The 20,579-nt window shown below is 39.1% G+C and overlaps 1 protein-coding gene across 1 annotated transcript in view; it reads left to right on the top strand.

Moving 5' to 3' along the window:
* The window catches only part of cfap65 (cilia and flagella associated protein 65), a 106,644-nt gene that overhangs the window by 58,088 nt on the left and 27,977 nt on the right, over positions 1-20,579 (top strand). The window contains exons 12-21 of the mRNA XM_034186548.1: positions 172-328; positions 501-629; positions 6,101-6,358; positions 6,454-6,593; positions 6,738-6,822; positions 6,922-7,068; positions 7,200-7,365; positions 15,200-15,328; positions 19,785-19,998; positions 20,332-20,460. Coding sequence (XP_034042439.1) covers positions 172-328; positions 501-629; positions 6,101-6,358; positions 6,454-6,593; positions 6,738-6,822; positions 6,922-7,068; positions 7,200-7,365; positions 15,200-15,328; positions 19,785-19,998; positions 20,332-20,460 — 1,554 coding nt within the window. The remainder of the gene's footprint in view (positions 1-171; positions 329-500; positions 630-6,100; positions 6,359-6,453; positions 6,594-6,737; positions 6,823-6,921; positions 7,069-7,199; positions 7,366-15,199; positions 15,329-19,784; positions 19,999-20,331; positions 20,461-20,579) is intronic.

The raw sequence follows: 20,579 nt of genomic DNA, 5'->3' as shown, positions 1-20,579 counted from the left end.
TTTAGAGAAGGCGTGTAAATAAATTATGGCATTCATTGAAATTCTCATTGAATACTCTCTTAATTATTATGACTTGGAAGCCCAACCCTACTAACTTATATAAGCTTACTGAATATTAGTATAATGTGGCCTGTTAACACAGTGGAAGAGTTTATTGGTTTTCTGTTGCAGCCTCATGTGGACTGCTGCCCACAACTCCCCGTTTTCTGTCTCTCCATTATCTTCTGACCTGGCTCCACTGAAAACCACCTCATTCAGGGTGAATTATAACCCCAAACAGCTCAATACCTTTCATGGAGCTCAGCTTGAGTGCTTTGCATACTACAAGGTAACATTGTTGGACAATCTACAATAAATGACAAATTGCCTCAAGTGATGACATAAATTTTTTAAATAGCATGAGACTGTTCTTGTTTATCTGTCAAATGTGAAGTAACAAAATAAAAATTCATGCAGCAAAATTTTATTGCCACCACCTATCATTTCTCTTGATGCTTCAGGGTAACTGTCATGTAAAGGATGGACCACTGTGTCTTCCCTGGTGTGTGACAGTCAGAGTCATTGGCCACTCATTTCAGCCAGACAAGCAGCATTTCATCCCAAACTACTCCCTGAAGCCTCCTCTAGTGGTGAGACACACGAACGCCAACACAAATGTAACATTAGGGATTTGTCTCACATAGCTCTGCTTTTATCATCACACTATAATTTATGCTTGCTCCACTGCTCCCTTGGGGTGCTTCGGCCAATTTCCACCAGACTTGCTGTATGCATGTAGACTGACTCCAGAATTGTCCCAAAGGGGTTTGTTTTGCAAAGGTCAAGGTCATTGGGCCAAAGGTCCACATCTTTTGGCTGATTTCCACCAAACGTGACATGTGGATTACAGTCACCCCCAGAATTGCCCTTAAAGGGTTTATTTTGGCAAGTTCATTGGGGGTGGGAGTGGTGGTAAAAGGTCACAATTATAATTGTTTTCACTCTGATGTCCATCAAACATGACTCATATTGAAGTGGGTCCTGGAATGACTCAGGTGAAGTCAGATTTGCTGAATGTCAATCATTTAGGTCAGGGTCATTGGGTCAAAGAGTTTTTCACTCCAGTTTGCCACAAGCATAGCACACTGCAAATGGTCTCTGGAATATGCAAGGTCATTGGGGTCAAAGGTCAAAATTTACATTGTAGGTTTATCACTTCGATTTACCTCAGGATTGGCAAATATATGCATGTGGTTTCTGGAAATACCCAGGCAAGGTCACATGTGCCAGATGTCAATCATTGGGGCCAACCAAGGTCATGTCTGCCTGTCTGATTATTGAGCTACTTCTCCCAGGTCCTTTTGCTGCTGATTTTCTGCCTACATTGGTATGTTAATTATGGTTGAAATTGCCCTTCAAGAATATTTTTTGGCAATTGCTAAACAGTTCGATTTTCAAACTGATTCAGACCAAATGGGCATAGAATTATCTTGCAAGGTCAGCTAGAGGTCATTCATTTGGGTGAAGGTCAAGGTAATTGGAGTCAAGTGTCAGATTGCTGTTGCCTTTACTGTCTTCATGCCCATGAGCACTATTGCTCAGTATTCGTAATAAAGAATGACTGATCAATATGATGAGATGAGATGATGAGATGAGATTTATTGTCATTGTCATTACACGGGCAACAACAACGAAATTACGTTTACACTCCAATTACCTCAGACAAAATACAGCAATTAAGCCACAATTATTACTAGTTGAACATAATAATGGCACACATCAGAATGAAAGACAACACATATACATTTGACATTGTTTATGTGCACAAAACTTGAGGCAAAGTGGGTGAAGGCCGCAGTAGGACGGCCTGTGCCACCCAGATGATCATCTCTTGATTTTATTCAAAACACCTTTCAGCCTTATGTCGTATACGTCGTATAAGACGGCTAAGACCAAGCTTTAATAAATTATCAATAACTTTTGAATGATATGAGATAGAAACTTACTTTTTTTTGCTGAAAAGTTAACTCTGCTGACTTTCGAGCCAGCCATCGGCCATCTTTGTACTCCTCAGAGAAGCTGTGTGATGACGTGCGCAATGTGAGTGTCCAGTCGGCATTGGTTCACCGTCACATGGTTTTCCAAAATCCAATTGTAGGGCAGATTTCTCTCACGTGAAAAGCCAAAGATCATTTTCAGGAGTGATATGTTAATAGTTGGCCTGTTTGAATAGCCCCCTGGGTGCTCCAATGAGTATATACTGTTAGTACATACTCAGTGCGCCCTGCGCCATTATGCACAGCGATCAGTGAAAGCAGGAGCACACAGAGCCTCTGGTGACAATCTCACGTGCTCAAAGAGTGTGTAACTATCAGGATAGCGCCAAAACGCAAGGACCATTTTGTATATATTGTTCAAAATGTGTATTTGTGTTTATTGTTTGAACCTTTTTGTTGTACAGACTTTCACACAAGACCTCAAATTACCTTTATAAAGTGTCAAAACAGTTGTTTATTATAGTTTGCTGTGTGTTTTGAATAAATGCGTGGAAAATTATTTTTCGCTTTACTTTTTCCTTGCCTATTTTTGATTGTAAACCTTTACTACACTTATAAAACACAACAAAAACATATATATTCTGAAAGCACAGGTTGTCCTGAAAAAAAGAGACATAAAACCTGATTGTGGGATGCAGGGAGAGCTGTTAACAGCAATAATAAAACATTTATGCCAGGCGAGTGAACTGTCCAAAAAATGCCCTTGGACCCCAGAGGGTTAACACCTTCTGCATTCCTACTGATGCTGTAGAGTGGTGTTATGATTCCATGTGATTTAGCCGGTTATGTGTAGGATTAATGAACCAGTGAGTGAGAGGGCCATCAAAATGTATTTAAGTAACTCTAGAAAAATATCTGTATATTCAGCTGTGAATGTTTGGTTCCTGACAGATAAAAGTGAGGCCCAGTGACCCAGCTGGAATCTTTTACCGTGCAAAATATAATAAAATCATACAGGTGTAGCAAGGTGTTTGTGAAGCCATAGTGTTATTTATCACAGATGACTACCGGTAGCTACTGATGGTTGTTTAAAAAAAAATATGGAAAGATGGATAGAAGTTACAGTCATTGTTTAAAGGAGAGTGCAGATGACTGAGTGTGGAGAGCAATAATGCGACTGTTGACCTTATTCTAAAGAAGACAGTATATTGACTGTGGTGTTTTAATGATCTGTTTAAAGAACATTTCATTCATATTCCCATTTACATGTTACACAGCAAAATCTGACTGACTCCTGGCCACATTACTTCCCCGATGTTGTACATGTTGGAAAATGCTGTAAAAATGCCAACAGGACATCATAGTCTGAGGGGTCACTATGGACTATGATGTTTGCAGATGACACTGTAATCTGTAGCGAGAGTAGAGAGCAAGTTGAGACTAGCATGGAGATGTGCCGTGGAGAGAAAGGGAATGAAAGTCAGTAGAAGCAAGACTGAGTCCATGTGTGTGAATGAGAGAGAGCCTGGTGGAATAGTTTGGTTACAAGGAGTAGATGTGGTTAAGGTAGATGAGTTTAAATACTTAGGGTAAACAATCCAATGTTAACAAGGTTAATATTGCTGCCCATGTAAACATAGTCATTGATGGCAATGATGTGATACCAGTCATTAAAATAGGATATTCCATAGTTTCCACCCCAACACTGATGTATCTCCAACAGCCACCCCCCTCCCCCACACACATACACATACACCTTGCCACCATATCCCACAAGCAATTTCTGCAGTTCAAACTGCTCCACGTAAACCTCACATATCTTACTACCGACATGTCACATCCAGATGTGATCCAACAGGATTTGTCTTTAATGTAATTAATTGGCTTATAATGAACAGTGGTTCTCTGAAAACCACTTCTTTGCTAATAAAATTTTAACTATTAGAGAAAAAATTACTCATAACCATCCCAAAGACATATCGTTATCTTTGGCTGCTTTCAGTAATGCTGGTATTTGGTTAGACTCTTTCTCTCCGATTGTTCTGAGTTATTTTCATTAGTCACTTCCTCCAAACCATCAACATGTCTATTAGACCCCATTCCTACCAGGCTGCTCAAGGAAGCCCTACCATTAATTAATGCCATTAATACCATTAATCAATGTTAAATATGATCAATCTATCTTTATTAGTTGGCTATGTACCACAGGCTTTTAAGGGTGGCAGTAATTAAACCATTACTTAAAAAGCCATCACTTGACCCAGCTATCTTAGCTAATTATAGGCCAATCTCCAACCTTCCTTTTCTCTCAAAAATTCTTGAAAGGGTAGTTGTAAAACAGCTAACTGATCATCTGCAGAGGAATGGTCTATTTGAAGAGTTTCAGTCAGGTTTCAGAATTCATCATAGTACAGAAACAGCATTAGTGAAGGTTACAAATGATCTTCTTATGGCCTCAGACAGTGGACTCATCTCTGTGCTTGTCCTGTTAGACCTCAGTGCTGCTTTTGATACTGCTGACCATAAAATTTTATTACAGAGATTAGAGCATGCCATAGGTATTAAAGGCACTGCACTGCGGTGGTTTGAATCATATTTATCCAATAGATTACAGTTTGTTCATGTAAATGGGGAGTCTTCTTCACAGACTAAGGTTAATTATGGAGTTCCACAAGGTTCTGTGCTAGGACCAATTATATTCACTTTATACATGCTTCCCTTAGGCAGTATTATTAGAAAGCATAGCTTAAGTTTTCATTGTTACGCAGATGATACCCAGCTGATGATACCCAGCTTTATCTATCCCTGAAGCCAGAGGACACACACCAATTAGTTAAACTGCAGGAATGTCTTACAGACATAAAGACATGGATGACCTCTAATTTCCTGCTTTTAAATTCAGATAAAACTGAAGTTATTGTACTTGGCCCCACAAATCTTAGAAACATGGTGTCTAACCAGATCCTTACTCTGGATGGCATTACCCTGACCTCTAGTAATACTGTGAGAAATCTTGGAGTCATTTTTGATCAGGATATGTCCTTCAATGCGCATATTAAGCAAATATGTAGGACTGCTTTTTTTACATTTGCGCAGTATCTCTAAAATTAGAAAGGTCTTGTCTCAGAATGATGCTGAAAAACTAATTCATGCATTTATTTCCTCTAGGCTGGACTATTGTAATTCATTATTATCAGGTTGTCCTAAAAGTTCCCTGAAAAGCCTTCAGTTAATTCAAAATGCTGCAGCTAGAGTACTGACGGGGACTAGAAGGAGAGAGCATATTTCACCCATATTGGCCTCTCTTCATTGGCTTCCTGTTAATTCTAGAATAGAATTTAAAATTCTTCTTCTTACTTATAAGGTTTTGAACAATCAGGTCCCATCTTATCTTAGGGACCTCTTAGTACCATATCACCCCAATAGAGCACTTCACTCTCAGACTGCAGGCTTACTTGTAGTTCCTAGGGTTTGTAAGAGTAGAATGGGAGGCAGAGCCTTCAGCTTTCAGGCTCCTCCCCCGTGGAACCAGCTCCCAATTCGGATCAGGGAGACAGACACCCTCTCTACTTTTAAGATTAGGCTTAAAACTTTCCTTTTTGCTAAAGCTTATAGTTAGGGCTGGATCAGGTGACCCTGAACCATCCCTTAGTTATGCTGCTATAGACTTAGACTGCTGGGGGGTTCCCATGATGCACTGAGTGTTTCTTTCTCTTTTTGCTCTGTATGCACCACTCTGCATTTAATCATTAGTGATTGATCTCTGCTGTCTTCCACAGCATGTCTTTTTCCTGATTCTCTCCCCTCAGCCCCAACCAGTCCCAGCAGAAGACTGCCCCTCCCTGAGCCTGGTTCTGCTGGAGGTTTCTTCCTGTTAAAAGGGAGTTTTTCCTTGCCACTGTCGCCAAGTGCTTGCTCATAGGGGTTGTTTTGACCGTTGGGGTTTTTCTGTAATTATTGTATGGCTTTTGCCTTGCAATATAAAGCGCCTTGGGGCAACTGTTGTTGTGATTTGGCGCTATATAAATAAAATTGATTTGATTTGAAAACAAGACTCAGTTCACATGTTGTTCTACAGTAAGAGAGGATATTGTAATTACTACTGTGGTATTTTGTCTCCGTAGGTGTTTCCAGCATTGAATGCTCTTTCCTATCGGACAGCGCTCCTTCAGAACAGTGGTGACCTTCCACTCACTTTCAGTCTAGACCCAGCGCACAGCCCAAACCCAACCTTAGCTGCTTCAGTTGTAGTGGTACCGAGATGTGGTTTAGTCCTGCCAGGAGGTCATCAAATCCTGACTCTCAGAACAACTCCCACGGAAAGCAGTCCTACACAGGGCTTTAGCTTACAGCTGCAGTTCAATGCCACCAAAGATACAAAGGTAATGCAACATTATAGCAACAGTCACCCAAGGTCTGTGTATGTCTGTGTTGAATTTTCTATGGCAATATGTGCATCTATGTTGGTCTCCTTTAGGAATTGACAGTTGTCAGCTCAGTGGAAAAGCTGTGTGTGTCTCTGGAAGAAGAGAGCTGTTTATATTTTCAGCCAACAGCTTTGGGCACACGAACACAGCGCTCCCATCACATCAGGAACCTCAGCCGTCTACCTTTATGGTTAGTTAGCCGAATCAGTTAAACTTGTGTTTTCAATTAGTGATTATATTGTAATTATGAATAATAATAATAATAATAATAATACGGTATGAGTAGACTGAATGAATGCCAGCATTCAGTTTCTGCAATTGTCCTTCATGACAGCTTCCAGTGGAATATTCCAGAATCACAACAAAAGCTCATCTTGGTAGAACCAGATGCTGGTGAATTATATCCTAATGAGCGCTCAGTAAGATAAAATCACACATATTTATGCAAGACGGCTGTACCAACTCAGTGACTCCAACTAACCTTCATCATATTTACTGTTTGTGACTTGACTTTGCAGGTCCAGATCTGGTCCTTCAGCCCTCTGATGGGGGAAATATATGAATTAAAACCTACCCTCATGTTCTGGCCAACCCAAACTCCTGAATGTAACAAGTCCAGCCTTACCTTAGAAGTAGTGGGGATGGGCTGTAAAGGCACCATAGAGGTGGGACTGTTATCTTGGTTTCTGTGCATTTGAATTTTTTATGAGTTATCAGTTATCAATGAAATGGTTCTGAACCCCTTTGAGAACAGGAATTAACAGGTGCAAGCAGTGCATGTTTGTTTCTTCTTCAGGCAGAGAAGACAGTCATAAATACAGGGGAGATTCTGGTTGGAAGCTGCAAATCTGCTGAGATTCCACTGGTGAACAAAAGCCTCTGCAGTGTCTCCTTTTGTGTCTCTGCACAGCAGACACTGCTCGACAAGAGCCTTAATTATGACCCCAAGACTGAGCCCAATGGTATTACTATTTGATTTTAATGTGCACTTACTCACTGTAAAACCATTCTAGGGTTCATATTTTGATTAGGGACATCACTGTGGTGAACCAGACAGAGTCAAAACTTCAGTATGCCTCAAAGTGCAGACATTTACACAGTTGCCTGTGTAGTTTTTTTCCCCCTGTTTCTCACAATAAGCTTAGCATTTTTCAATATTTTATTGGGTTTGCAAGAACATGCAATTCTCACTATAACATTACCAAACAGTGTCTATCCCTGAAAATATACGTTTCAGGGATAGACACTGCAAAAAGATGACCATTTAATTGCTAACCACCACCAACAAAAGAATCCCAAGTCAGCTAAAGAAAACAATGTTCGTGAGAAACAGCACTGCTGCAGATCTGCTACCACAAGTACAATGTTGATGCTCTTTCATGCAGTAATAGTGGTCTTAATCGGATGAATTTCAAGGAATGCATTAATGTGAAATTTGTCCTCTCAAACAATTTGAAGAAAATGACTCCTTTATTTGTGGAGCCAGCTATCAATAAACTTTTCTCTACAACCCTAATTCCAATGAATTTGGGACGTTGTGTAAAATGTAAATAAAAACAGAATTCAATGGTTTGCAAATCCTCTTCAACCTATATTGAATTGAATACACAACAAAGTCAAGATATTTAATATTCAAATTAATAAACTTTGTTTTTGTGCAAATATTTGCTCATTTTGAAATGGATGTCTGCAGCACGTTTCAAAAAAGCTGGGACAGTGGTATGTTCACCACTGTGTTACATCATCTTTCCTTCTAACACCACTCAGTAAGCATTTGGGAACTGAGGACACTCATGATTGGGTAAAAGGAGCATCCCCAGAAGTCTCAGCAGTTCACAAGCAAAAATGGGGTGAGGATCACCACTTTGTGAACAACTACATGAAAAAATAGTCCAACAGTTTAAGAACAATGCTTCTCAATGTTCAGTTGCAAGGAATTTAGGGATTCCATCATCTACAGTCCATAATATAATCAGAAGATTCAGAGAATCTGGCCAACTTTCTACACATAACCGGCAAGGCCGAAAACCAACACTGAATGCCCATGACCTTTGATTCCTCAGGAGACACTGGATTAAAAACTGACATTGTGTCAAGGATCTTACAGAGTGGGCTCAGGACACTTCAGAAAACCACTGTCAGTTAACACAGTTCGTCGCTACATCTACAGGTGCAAGTTAAAACTCTACCATGCAAAGCGAAAGCCATACATCAACAACATCCAGAAACACCGCCGCCTTCTCTGGGCCCACGCTCATTTGAAATGGACAGATGCAAAGTGGAAAAGTGTACTGTGGTCTGATGAATCCACATTTCAAATCATGGACGTCGTATCCTCCAGACAAAAGAGGAACCAGCGCAAAGTTCAAAAGCCAGCATCTGTGATGGTATGGGGGTGTGTTAGTGCCCATGCCATGGGCAACTTACACATCTGTGATGGCACCATCAATGCTGAACGGTACATCCAGGTTTTGAAACAACACATGCTGCCATCCAAGCAACGTCTTTTTCAGGGACGTCCCTGCTTATTTCAGCCAGACAATGTGAAGCCACATTCTGCATGTGTTACAACAGCATGGCTTCGTAGTAAAAGAGTGCGGGTACTAGACTGGCCTGCCGGAAGTTCAGACCTGTCACCCATTGAAAATGTGTGGTGCATTATGAAGAGCAAAATACGACAACAGAGACCCCGGACTGTTGAACAACTGAAGTCCTACATCAAGCAAGAATGGGAAAGAATTCCACCTACAAAGCTTCAACAATTAGTGTCCTCAGTTCCCAAAAGCTTATTGAGTGTTGTTAGAAGGAAAGGTTATGTAACACAGTGGTAAAGCTTTTTTGAAACGTGTTGCAAGCATCCATTTCAAAATGAGCAAATATTTGCACAAAAACAATAAAGTTTATCAGTTTGAACATTAAATATCTTGTCTTTGTGGTGTATTCAATTGAATATAGGTTGAAGAGGATTTGTAAATCATTGTATTCTGTGTTTATTTACATTTTACACAACGTCCCTTGTTCTGCACAGCCTTTATAGAGTTTAATGATCCTGGGTGTAAAGGATTGATTTGACTGTCGATATGTGGGACTCTGCATTTTGACAACAGAAAGCCATCTAAGATTGATTTATTAAGCAAACTGGGAAACAAGGGGAACATGTGATGAACTATGGGCCTGTAAATATTGAAAGACATATTGTCTGTGTTATGTGTCGATGCGGATTGAGGAGCGAACCTGCGTCAGACAGGACCCAGCGCTAAAAATAACCAGAAAGCGGTTCCAAACAAAAACTATTTATTATACACCTGTGTTTAAAAGTGTAAAAACATAAAAAAACAACGTCCCTCTGGTGGAGTGATCCGCGGCTCGCTCTCCAGCGCCCGCAAGGATTAAAGCCGGTGCTCCTGGACTTCCTACCACCGCCAAACACCCCCCAGGTGGACACGACAAACTGATTCTCTGTGAAGCAAAGAGACGGTGAGGTAAATCAACAGATACAACTATATCTTCCAATAAACACACGCTGCCAGCAACACACTCAGGTCAGTGTCCTTTTTTTACTTTAAGCAAATGAGCAGCCTCTCACAACAAGTGGAGGATCACTTATCCTTCACGCCACAGCAGTGAGAAGCAAACTACGCAATTCTCTTTACAATTCCAGTACACTGTGTAACAAAACACCAAGTTACTATCAACAAGTACTTAAACACTTAATTACCTTTCGTGTGTGCTGACAGCATGTGTCCTCACCCCTCCCTGCTTCACAGGCTCGATGTGTCAAACCCAGGCGCGGTCCTCAGCGTCTCACAAACGAACGTCACAAGGTCGAGTTCCCGGCAGTTCTGCTTGAATCACACATGACTTAAATGCAGAACGCCATCCAATTATCTGCTTCAGCTGCAAGTCGTCCAGGTTGCACGTGAGCACCAAGCACAGGTGCTTTCCATGATGTTGATGAGGGTGAAGACTCTTCAGCCAGCACCTTCTTCACAGACAAATCAGCCCTCATGCCACCTGGAGAGCAAAGAAAAGAAAAGAACACCAAAACATCCAGCCACGCCCCCCCCAACACACAACAGTCTGGGAAGTTCAGATCTGCAAAATTGCTGAAACACTGTGAAAATATTGTCACTACACAAATGTTTAAAAGGAGTGGCACCAAGATTTGGCCACCTTTAGGGGAGGTGATGATCTAGTGGTTAATCATTGGGCTTGAGATCAGAGGATCCTCGGTTCAAATCCCAGCCTGACCGGAAAACCACTAAGGGCCCTTGGGCAAGGTCCCCTAGTTGCTCCCGGTGTGTAGTGGTCGCCTTGCATGGCAGCCGCCTGACATCGGGGTGAATATGAGGCATTGATGTGTAAAGTGCTTTGAGCATCTGATGTAAACGCTTAACCACTAGACCATCACCTCCCCTTGTTTGCTGATTAGCTTTTCAGCTAACTTTGAAAACCATCAGCGGGCCAATTAATTTCTGCTAAATTTAGTTCCGATAACGTTTAGACCACTAACATCTTTTTGTGGGCATAATGAATAAAGATTAATAGTTAAAAACATTTGTAAAGCCTGAAATCATACATTTCAGTTCCTGTCTGTTACGTGTTTTGTAGCAGACGGACAGCTATGAGAGGTAGAACTCGATCCTCTGCCAGCATAGGATATCTGGCTACCAGACAGAAAGGAAGAGAAGAAAAAAATCATTTATTTTCACAGCCATGCAGTCTTGCAGACATGTCACAGGAGACATGCAGAGCAAGGCAGTTTTGACTTATGGTTAAACTTTTAAACAAATGAATTCCAGACAAGTTATAAAAATGAATGCCCGTCCAGTAGATGGCAGTGTTCATGGCAGTGTGACTAACAATTTCCAAGCATTCGCTATAAGTGCTGAATTATTTAACAAACAGAATTTTCAGTTTTCAAATTGCCTTTTTTTTTTTTTTACAAATGAACAAAAGACATTTACAAATAAAGATTTATTTGAAAAACCACATATATAAACTGACCAACCACTTATGACAGGAAGCTCATTTTCCCATAATGCCTTTTGTCATGTGTGTCTGTAAACGCTCAAACCTTCAAAATTAGTGCATTACTTTAATACTACAACATGTAGCTGATATTTTCACTTTGTATAAACGACAGCGGTGACGTTAATTTCTATAACTTGTCCGGAATTAGTTTGTTTAAAATTTTAACCATAAGTCAAAACTGCCTTGTTGTGCATGTCTCCTGCGACATGTATGGCTATGAAAATAAATTGTCTTTTTTTTCTCTCCCCCTTTGTTTCCTCTTTGGGCACCAGGTCTGTTTTGCTGAGAGAAGGCTGATCTTAGAAAGAAGCGCTTGGTCGTTGTTGTTTGTGATTGCCTTTGAATTTACTCAGAAGTATCAGTAGCTGCCAGTGTACTGGAGTTAATACTAAAAGTTATCAATTTAGCTTATAGCCTGTAACTTCCCCTAAATTTTTAGGAGTTTATCAGTTTAGCTTTATAAAAGTTAACTTTTCAATTAGCGGATTAACGGTTATCGAAGCTAACTTTTTGGTTAGCTGTGCCCACCACTGCCTAAGATATGGTAAGCCATCCCTCCAAATGGTTTAGGCCTTTGCACATAAGATTATCCTTGTCCCAAAATGGGAAATTTGCAAAATTACATATATTTAGGAACAGTTTTTTCCAGACAAAATCCAAAATCAAACAATCCACAACAAAACGTCAGAGGAAGAAAAAAGTGGCATGCAAGGAAACAGAAAACTGAGGAAGGATGTTCATCTTAACAGAGTTAACTCGTAACACTAAGAATAGATTAAGCACCGGTCAGCGTTTACAGTCTTCTTGGATGTGGGCCGACAAAAAATAAGTTGTACTTGTCAAATCAAATCAAATCAATTTAATTTATATAGCGCCAAATTACAACAAACAGTTGCCCCAAGGTGCTTCATATTGCAAGGCAAAAGCCATACAATAATCACAGAAAAACCCCAACGGTCAAAACGACCCCCTATGAGCAAGCACTTGGCGACAGTGGGAAGGAAAAACCCCCTTTTAACAGGAAGAAACCTCCAGCAGAACCTGGCTCAGGGAGGGGCAGTCTTCTGCTGGGACTGGTTGGGGCTGAGGGAGAGAACCAGGAAAAAGACATGCTGTGGAGGGGAGCAGAGATCAATAACTAATGATTAAATGCAGAGTGGTGCATACAGAGCAAAAAGAGGTGAATAAAAAGAAACAGTGCATCATGGGAACCCCCCAGCAGTCTAAGTCTATAGCAGCATAACTAAGGGATGGTTCAGGGTCACCTGATCCAACCCTAACTATAAGCTTTAGCAAAAAGGAAAGTTTTAAGCCTAATCTTAAAAGTAGAGAGGGTGTCTGTCTCCCTGATCTGAATTGGGAGCTGGGTCCACAGGAGAGGAGCCTGAAAGCTGAAGGCTCTGCCTCCCATTCTACTCTTACAAACCCTAGGAACTACAAGTAAGCCTGCAGTCTGAGAGCGAAGCGCTCTATTGGGGTGATATGGTACTACGAGGTCCCTAAGATAAGATGGGACCTGATTATTCAAAACCTTATAAGTAAGAAGAAGAATTTTAAATTCTATTCTAGAATTAACAGGAAGCCAATGAAGAAAGGCCAATATGGGTGAGATATGCTCTCTCCTTCTAGTCCCCGTTAGTACTCTAGCTGCAGCATTTTGAATTAACTGAAGGCTTTTTAGGGAACTTTTAGGACAACCTGATAATAATGAATTACAATAGTCCAGCCTAGAGGAAGTAAATGCATGAATTAGTTTTTCAGCATCACTCTGAGACAAGACCTTTCTAATTTTAAAGATATTGCGTAAATGCAAAAAAGCAGTCCTACATATTTGTTTAATATGCGCTTTGAATGACATATCCTGATCAAAAATGACTCCAAGATTTCTTACAGTATTACTAGAGGTCAGGGTAATGCCATCCAGAGTAAGGATCTGATTAGACACCATGTTTCTAAGATTTGTGGGGCCAAGTACAATAACTTCAGTTTTATCTGAGTTTAAAAGCAGGAAATTAGAGGTCATCCATGTCTTTATGTCTGTAAGACGATCCTGCAGTTTAGCTAATTGGTGTGTGTCCTCTGGCTTCATGGATAGATAAAGCTGGGTATCATCTGCGTAACAATGAAAATTTAAGCAATACCGTCTAATAATACTGCCTAAGGGAAGCATGTATAAAGTGAATAAAATTGGTCCTAGCACAGAACCTTGTGGAACTCCATAATTAACTTTAGTCTGTGAAGAAGATTCCCCATTTACATGAACAAATTGTAATCTATTAGACAAATATGATTCAAACCACCGCAGCGCAGTACCTTTAATACCTATGGCATGCTCTAATCTCTGTAATAAAATTTTATGATCAACAGTATCAAAAGCAGCACTGAGGTCTAACAGAACAAGCACAGAGATGAGTCCACTGTCCGAGGCCATGAGAAGATCATTTGTAACCTTCACTAATGCTGTTTCTGTACTATGATGAATTCTAAAACCTGACTGAAACTCTTCAAATAGACCATTCCTCTGCAGATGATCAGTTAGCTGTTTTACAACTACCCTTTCAAGAATTTTTGAGAGAAAAGGAAGGTTGGAGATTGGCCTATAATTAGCTAAGATAGCTGGGTCAAGTGATGGCTTTTTAAGTAATGGTTTAATTACTGCCACCTTAAAAGCCTGTGGTACATAGCCAACTAATAAAGATAGATTGATCATATTTAAGATCGAAGCATTAATTAATGGTAGGGCTTCCTTGAGCAGCCTGGTAGGAATGGGGTCTAATAAACATGTTGATGGTTTGGATGAAGTAACTAATGAAAATAACTCAGACAGAACAATCGGAGAGAAAGAGTCTAACCAAATACCGGCATCACTGAAAGCAGCCAAAGATAACGATACGTCTTTGGGATGGTTATGAGTAATTTTTTCTCTAATAGTTAAAATTTTGTTAGCAAAGAAAGTCATGAAGTCATTACTAGTTAAAGTTAATGGAATACTCAGCTCAATAGAGCTCTGACTCTTTGTCAGCCTGGCTACAGTGCTGAAAAGAAACCTGGGGTTGTTCTTATTTTCTTCAATTAGTGATGAGTAGAAAGATGTCCTAGCTTTACGGAGGGCTTTTTTATAGAGCAACAGACTCTTTTTCCAGGCTAAGTGAAGATCTTCTAAATTAGTGAGACGCCATTTCCTCTCCAACTTACGGGTTATCTGCTTTAAGCTACGAGTTTGTGAGTTATACCACGGAGTCAGGCACTTCTGATTTAAAGCTCTCTTTTTCAGAGGAGCTACAGCATCCAAAGTTGTCTTCAATGAGGATGTAAAACTATTAACGAGATACTCTATCTCACTTACAGAGTTTAGGTAGCTACTCTGCACTGTGTTGTTATATGGCATTAGAGAACATAAAGAAGGAATCATATCCTTAAACCTAGTTACAGCGCTTTCTGAAAGACTTCTAGTGTAATGAAACTTATTCCCCACTGCTGGGTAGTCCATCAGAGTAAATATAAATGTTATTAAGAAATGATCAGACTTGTCAGTGAGTTGTTTTAGATGCCTAGATAAATATGCTACTGAATAAACTAAACTTTCCCTTCTTTTGCCATCTCTAGAAATTCTCAGACGATAAATGTGTTGCATATTGCTTCAACAGAAAAATACACCTCAGCACACCTGATGTATAATGAAAAGTAATGAAAGAAGAACAATTAGCTGTTGCTTCCATCACTGTACCGAACCAGTGCTAACTGTTCTGTCTGGTTCCTCAGCCCTGCATTTGGACTGTGAAACAGGAGCCATACCCTCAACCACAACACTGCTTCTTCGACTCACTATCACACCACACAGACAAGCCCAGTACCACTGGACCATAAGCTACCAGACACTGGACGCTAATGGTAGGTGGAAAACACACACATATGTCACATATTTAAAGGCAAGCAAGCAACTTCTTTCCCTAGCACCTTCACACCTTTGGAGTCTAGTCAAAACGGGTGATTTCCACTATTTTTAGTAAAAGCTTTTAATTGGAGCAAATAGAAACGGAGTCTGAGTAACTTAAGCCCAAAATCTGATGGGTTACTGACATAGGTGTAGGAGGCGGGGTGGGGGTGGGCAGGGGCGGCAACCGGCCCCCCTGGGCTCTGCAAAATTCTCAAATTTGGGCTGGGAAATTCGGGCATGGGCCATGTAGACTCTGAATACAGAATAGAATGACCTAAAATGTTGTCAGACTTATTTTCCCAATTAATGTAAACAATCAAACCGCTATTTGGTCACCAATATAAATATGAATATGGGTATATAAATATATGGTAATTTAAAGAGTCATGGGGGTTTCTGAAATTCGGGCAAATTTGGTGTCCCCCCCCCCCCCCCCCCCCCCAAATAGACTCCACCTCCTACGCCTATGGTTACGGAGTTATAGTCAGGAGCCTTGCAAACGGGGTCTTTAAGCATTTTAACCTCAAAACCTGCTGTTTAGTCTCAGTGATAGTAAGCTTTGTGTAGTTGGTGAATTTTGTTATTTCTTTAGATATTACCATGGTGGGACAATAGGATAGGATTTGAGCTACCAGTGTACAGATCTAGGTTTGATCTAGGTTCTCAAATATCAATGACAGTTGTTGCTATTATACAGATGAACAGTTTAATCGGATCATTAAAACGGATAACAAATTATCAATAATCCATTTCAACAGCAGAAGTCTATATGCAAACTTTAACAACATTAAAGAATATTTAAGTCAGTTTAAAAAAATATTTAACATAATTGCTATATCAGAAACATGGATCAATGAAGATAAAGGAATGGATTTTGAACTGGATGGATATGAATTTAATTGTGTAAACAGAAAGAATAAGAGTGGAGGAGGAGTGGCTGTGTATGTGGATAAGAACATGGATTATAAAATAGTAGACAATATGACAACTGTGATTGATAACTTATTAGAATGTATAACTATTGAAATATGTGAAGAAAAAAGCAAAAATGTATTGGTCAGCTGTATATATAGAGCACCAGGATCTAGTATTGAAACATTCACTGACTGTATGGGAAAAATGTTCTCAAAAACTAATCAAAAAACTGTGTTCATTTGTGGTGACTTAAATATTGATCTGCTCAATTCAAATAAGCATAAAATAACAGATGAATTTATCAGTATAATGTACAGTATGAGTTTATATCCAAAAATCACCAGGCCAAGCAGAATTACATCCCATAGTGCCACCTTAATTGATAATATATTCAGCAATGATATTGAGAATAACACTGTGAGTGGATTATTAATCAATGACATTAGTGATCATCTACCAGTTTTCATCGTTTATAATAGAAACCATCGGCGGAATCAGCCAGAGGAGAAAATAAAATACAGGCGAGTGCGGACAGAGGAAAACATGAACACACTAAAGAAGGATTTACAGGAGCAAAACTGGGAAAAGGTATACAGTGAAAGTGATGTTGATAGTGCATATGAAACTTTTTTACAAATATTTACATCATTATATGATAAAAATTGTCCAATTAAACAAGACTACAGAAAACAAAAAATCCAAGCTCGACCATGGATGACGAAAGGGTTACGAAATGCATGTAATAAGAAAAATACACTGTATAGAGAATTCATAAAACTAAAGACTAAAGAGGCAGAAAATAGATATAAGAAATACAAAAATAGATTAACTAATATTATACGGGTATGTAGGAAGGAATATTATAGTAACATATTATATAATAACAAAAACAATATTAAAGGAATATGGGATATATTAAATAGCATTATCAAAAATGGTAATAAAAAACAGAGTTACCCTCAGTATTTCATTGATAATAATGTCAAGAAGGAAAATAAGGATGAGGTAGTCAACGGTTTTAATAATTTTTTTGTAAATATTGGACCAAGCTTGGCAGAAAAAATTCCCGATTCCCAACCTGAGGATTTGGATAATAATCTCATAGAAAGAAATCCCTGTTCAATGTTCCTCACAGCAGTGGATGGAAATGAAATTATAGACATTGTGAATAATTGTAAATATAAAACATCTACCGATTTAAATGAAATTGATATGGTGGTGGTAAAACAGGTCATTGAATGGATTGTAGAACCATTAACATACATCTGTAACTTATCATTTCAAACCGGTAAATTTCCCAATCAAATGAAAATAGCTAAGGTTGTGCCGCTGTATAAGACTGGGGATAGACACCACTTCACAAATTATAGACCTGTTTCTTTGCTTCCACAATTTTCCAAATTATTAGAAAAGTTATTCAATAATAGATTAGACAAATTCATAAATAAACATAAATTACTTACTGATAGTCAATATGGATTCAGAGCACATAGTTCAACATCACTTGCATTAATAGAATCAGTTGAGGAGATTACAAACGCCATAGACCACAAATTACATTCAGTTGGAATATTTATAGATCTTAAAAAGGCTTTTGATACAATTAATCATGACATATTAATCAATAAACTTGAACAGTATGGGATTAGGGGGTTGGTGTTGCACTGGGTGAGAAGCTACTTAAGTAACAGAAAACAGTTTGTGAAGTTGGGGGAATATACATCATCATGCTTGGACAATGCTTGTGGCGTCCCACAGGGGTCAGTATTGGGTCCAAAACTGTTTCTAATTTATATAAATGATATTGTCAATGTTTCCAAAATATTAAAATTAGTATTATTTGCAGATGACACAAGCATTTTTTGTTCAGGGGGGGATTTGCAGGAGTTACTGAGGAGGATCAGTATAGAAATGGGAAAATTGAAAATATGGTTTGACAGAAATAAATTATCATTAAACTTAAGTAAAACAAAATACATGTTATTTGGCTATTGTAATACAGATATACAGGTTCAGTTACAAGTCGAGGGGGTAGATATTGAAAGGGTACATGAAAATAAGTTTCTGGGGGTGATAATAGATGATAAGATAAACTGGAAGACTCATATAAAACATATACAAAGTAAACTGTCAAGAAGCATTTCAGTTCTAAACAAAGCGAAACATATTCTGGACCACAACTCACTCCGCATTCTTTACTGCTCACTGGTTTTACCATATTTACAGTACTGTGCAGAGGTATGGGGTAATACTTATAAAGGTACAACACAATCACTATCAGTAATGCAGAAAAGAGCTATAAGAATTATTCATAATACTGGCTATAGAGATCATACAAATCCACTATTTTTACAATCCAAATTCTTAAAATTCACAGACTTGGTTCATTTTCAAACAGTACAAATTGTGTATAAAGCAATAAACAATTTACTTCCAGCAAATATTAAAAATATGTTTTTTAACAGATCAGGGGATTACAGTCTGAGGGGGAAATTTAATTTAAAGCATCAGTGGGCACGAACAACATTAAAAGGTTTCTGTATTTCTGTCTGTGGGGTGAGGATGTGGAACAGATTGGGAGTGGGGCTCAAGCAATGTCCAAGCATGAACCAGTTCAAACAGCGGTACAAAAATATGGTTTTTTCTGGGTATAGGGAGGAGGAAGGGTAATGAGGGTTAGGGTGTTTTTGTTGTTTGCTTCGGCTTGTAAATATATAGTATTTTGTATGTAAGTAGGTATGTGTAGGTGTATATTTATGTTTGTGTATATATATGTGTATATATGTATATGTGTATATATGTGTATGTTGATGTGTATATGTATGTGTGTGTATATATATGTATATATATATATATTGATATCGGTTTAGGTGTGTAGGAATTTATGTGTATATGTGGCAAAGGGTATTACTGGTTGTGGGGAAGAAGGGGTAGGGATAAATAAGCTGATGCTTCACCCTACCCCTTTTCGGACATGTTGGGTACACAGTAGGAACTTTTTTGTTGTTGTCTTTACTGATCTAGCTTGTAATTGTTGTTGTATCAAATGTTCGAAATAAACAGTTTTCATTCATTCATTCATTCATTCATTCATTCATTTCATTCATTCATTCCTGGTCATGTTACTTGTCTTTGTCCTTGCATAAGACACTTAATCTCCAATCCATCGAGCAGTAAATGTGTTTTAGCTTTTGCTGGGGAAGTAACCTGCAATAGACTTACAATGGACTGAGTAGTACAGTCTCATCCACTTCACCAGCACCTATACAACCATGGTAGCACTATGTCAGTTTCTAACAGATCTGCCATGAAGTCCATAGATGAAGAATACAGTGTACATGTAATATTTTTTTTCCAAACAAATTTTGGAATTGGTCCTTTCAATCTTCAGTTCTTGCTCAAAGCTATAAATTTGTTGATACACATGTCATACAACCTAAACTAACATTTAATTGTCTATTACTCTGCTGTCTGTTGTCTTCTGTCTGTCCTCAGGGGCTGTGTCATCATTTCCACAGAAACTGTGTGAAGTGCAGGCTAAGGCCGTGTTTTCGACTCTACAGGTGACTGATGGATGCAGTTCTGGCAGTGCAGAGAGTTTCAACAAGGTGCAACAGTGGAACCTGTTCTCATTGGACAGCTTCAACAAGCATCTGCTCTCATGTCCCTCCCCTATAGGAGTCAATTACAGAACACCCACCAAGCACAGGTTAGAATGGTACATAATAAGGAACGTGGAGAGAACAGTTTGCTGTTGTAGGGAAACAAGTGATTGTGTTCTGCACAGTATGGGAAGGTGGCGATAACTTTTGGATGACAATGTCACAGCTATCTAGTAACTGTGCAAGTATTTTTTTGGTAAAGGATTAGAATTCACACTCTGGAAATATGAACTTCCAGAATAATGCATACCTCTGAATGTCTGAAGCTATTATGGAATTCTGATGTGGCCTTTGCCCATTTCCAGAAGCTCCCCCTCTCCCTGCTGCATAGAACCATTGTTTTAGATGTGCCTGACATTGTCTTCGCTTTCATTTTCTAGTCTGCGCTGTCGTTCTTCCATCTTGACGAGACCAATGTTGGATTTTAACTTTGGTGGTGCTCCTATAAATTCAGAGCCCTCTGTGTTTGTGCTGATGTTTCACAACCCTGGATTTCATCCTGTTGACTGGTGGGTATATCGTCAAGAAAAAGAAAAGAATACCATCAGCCCTTTTGTCATGCTGATTACATCTGTCAGTAACTTCTCAGGGTCTTCAGTATAGACTCCAACATAAAAGACCACTGTTA

This window comes from Thalassophryne amazonica, chromosome 14 (genome assembly GCF_902500255.1).
Source record: "Thalassophryne amazonica chromosome 14, fThaAma1.1, whole genome shotgun sequence".
In the NCBI taxonomy this organism is placed as follows: domain Eukaryota; kingdom Metazoa; phylum Chordata; class Actinopteri; order Batrachoidiformes; family Batrachoididae; genus Thalassophryne; species Thalassophryne amazonica.
Note: the sequence above shows the minus strand (reverse complement) of the source record. Positions and strands in the feature narration are given on the sequence as shown.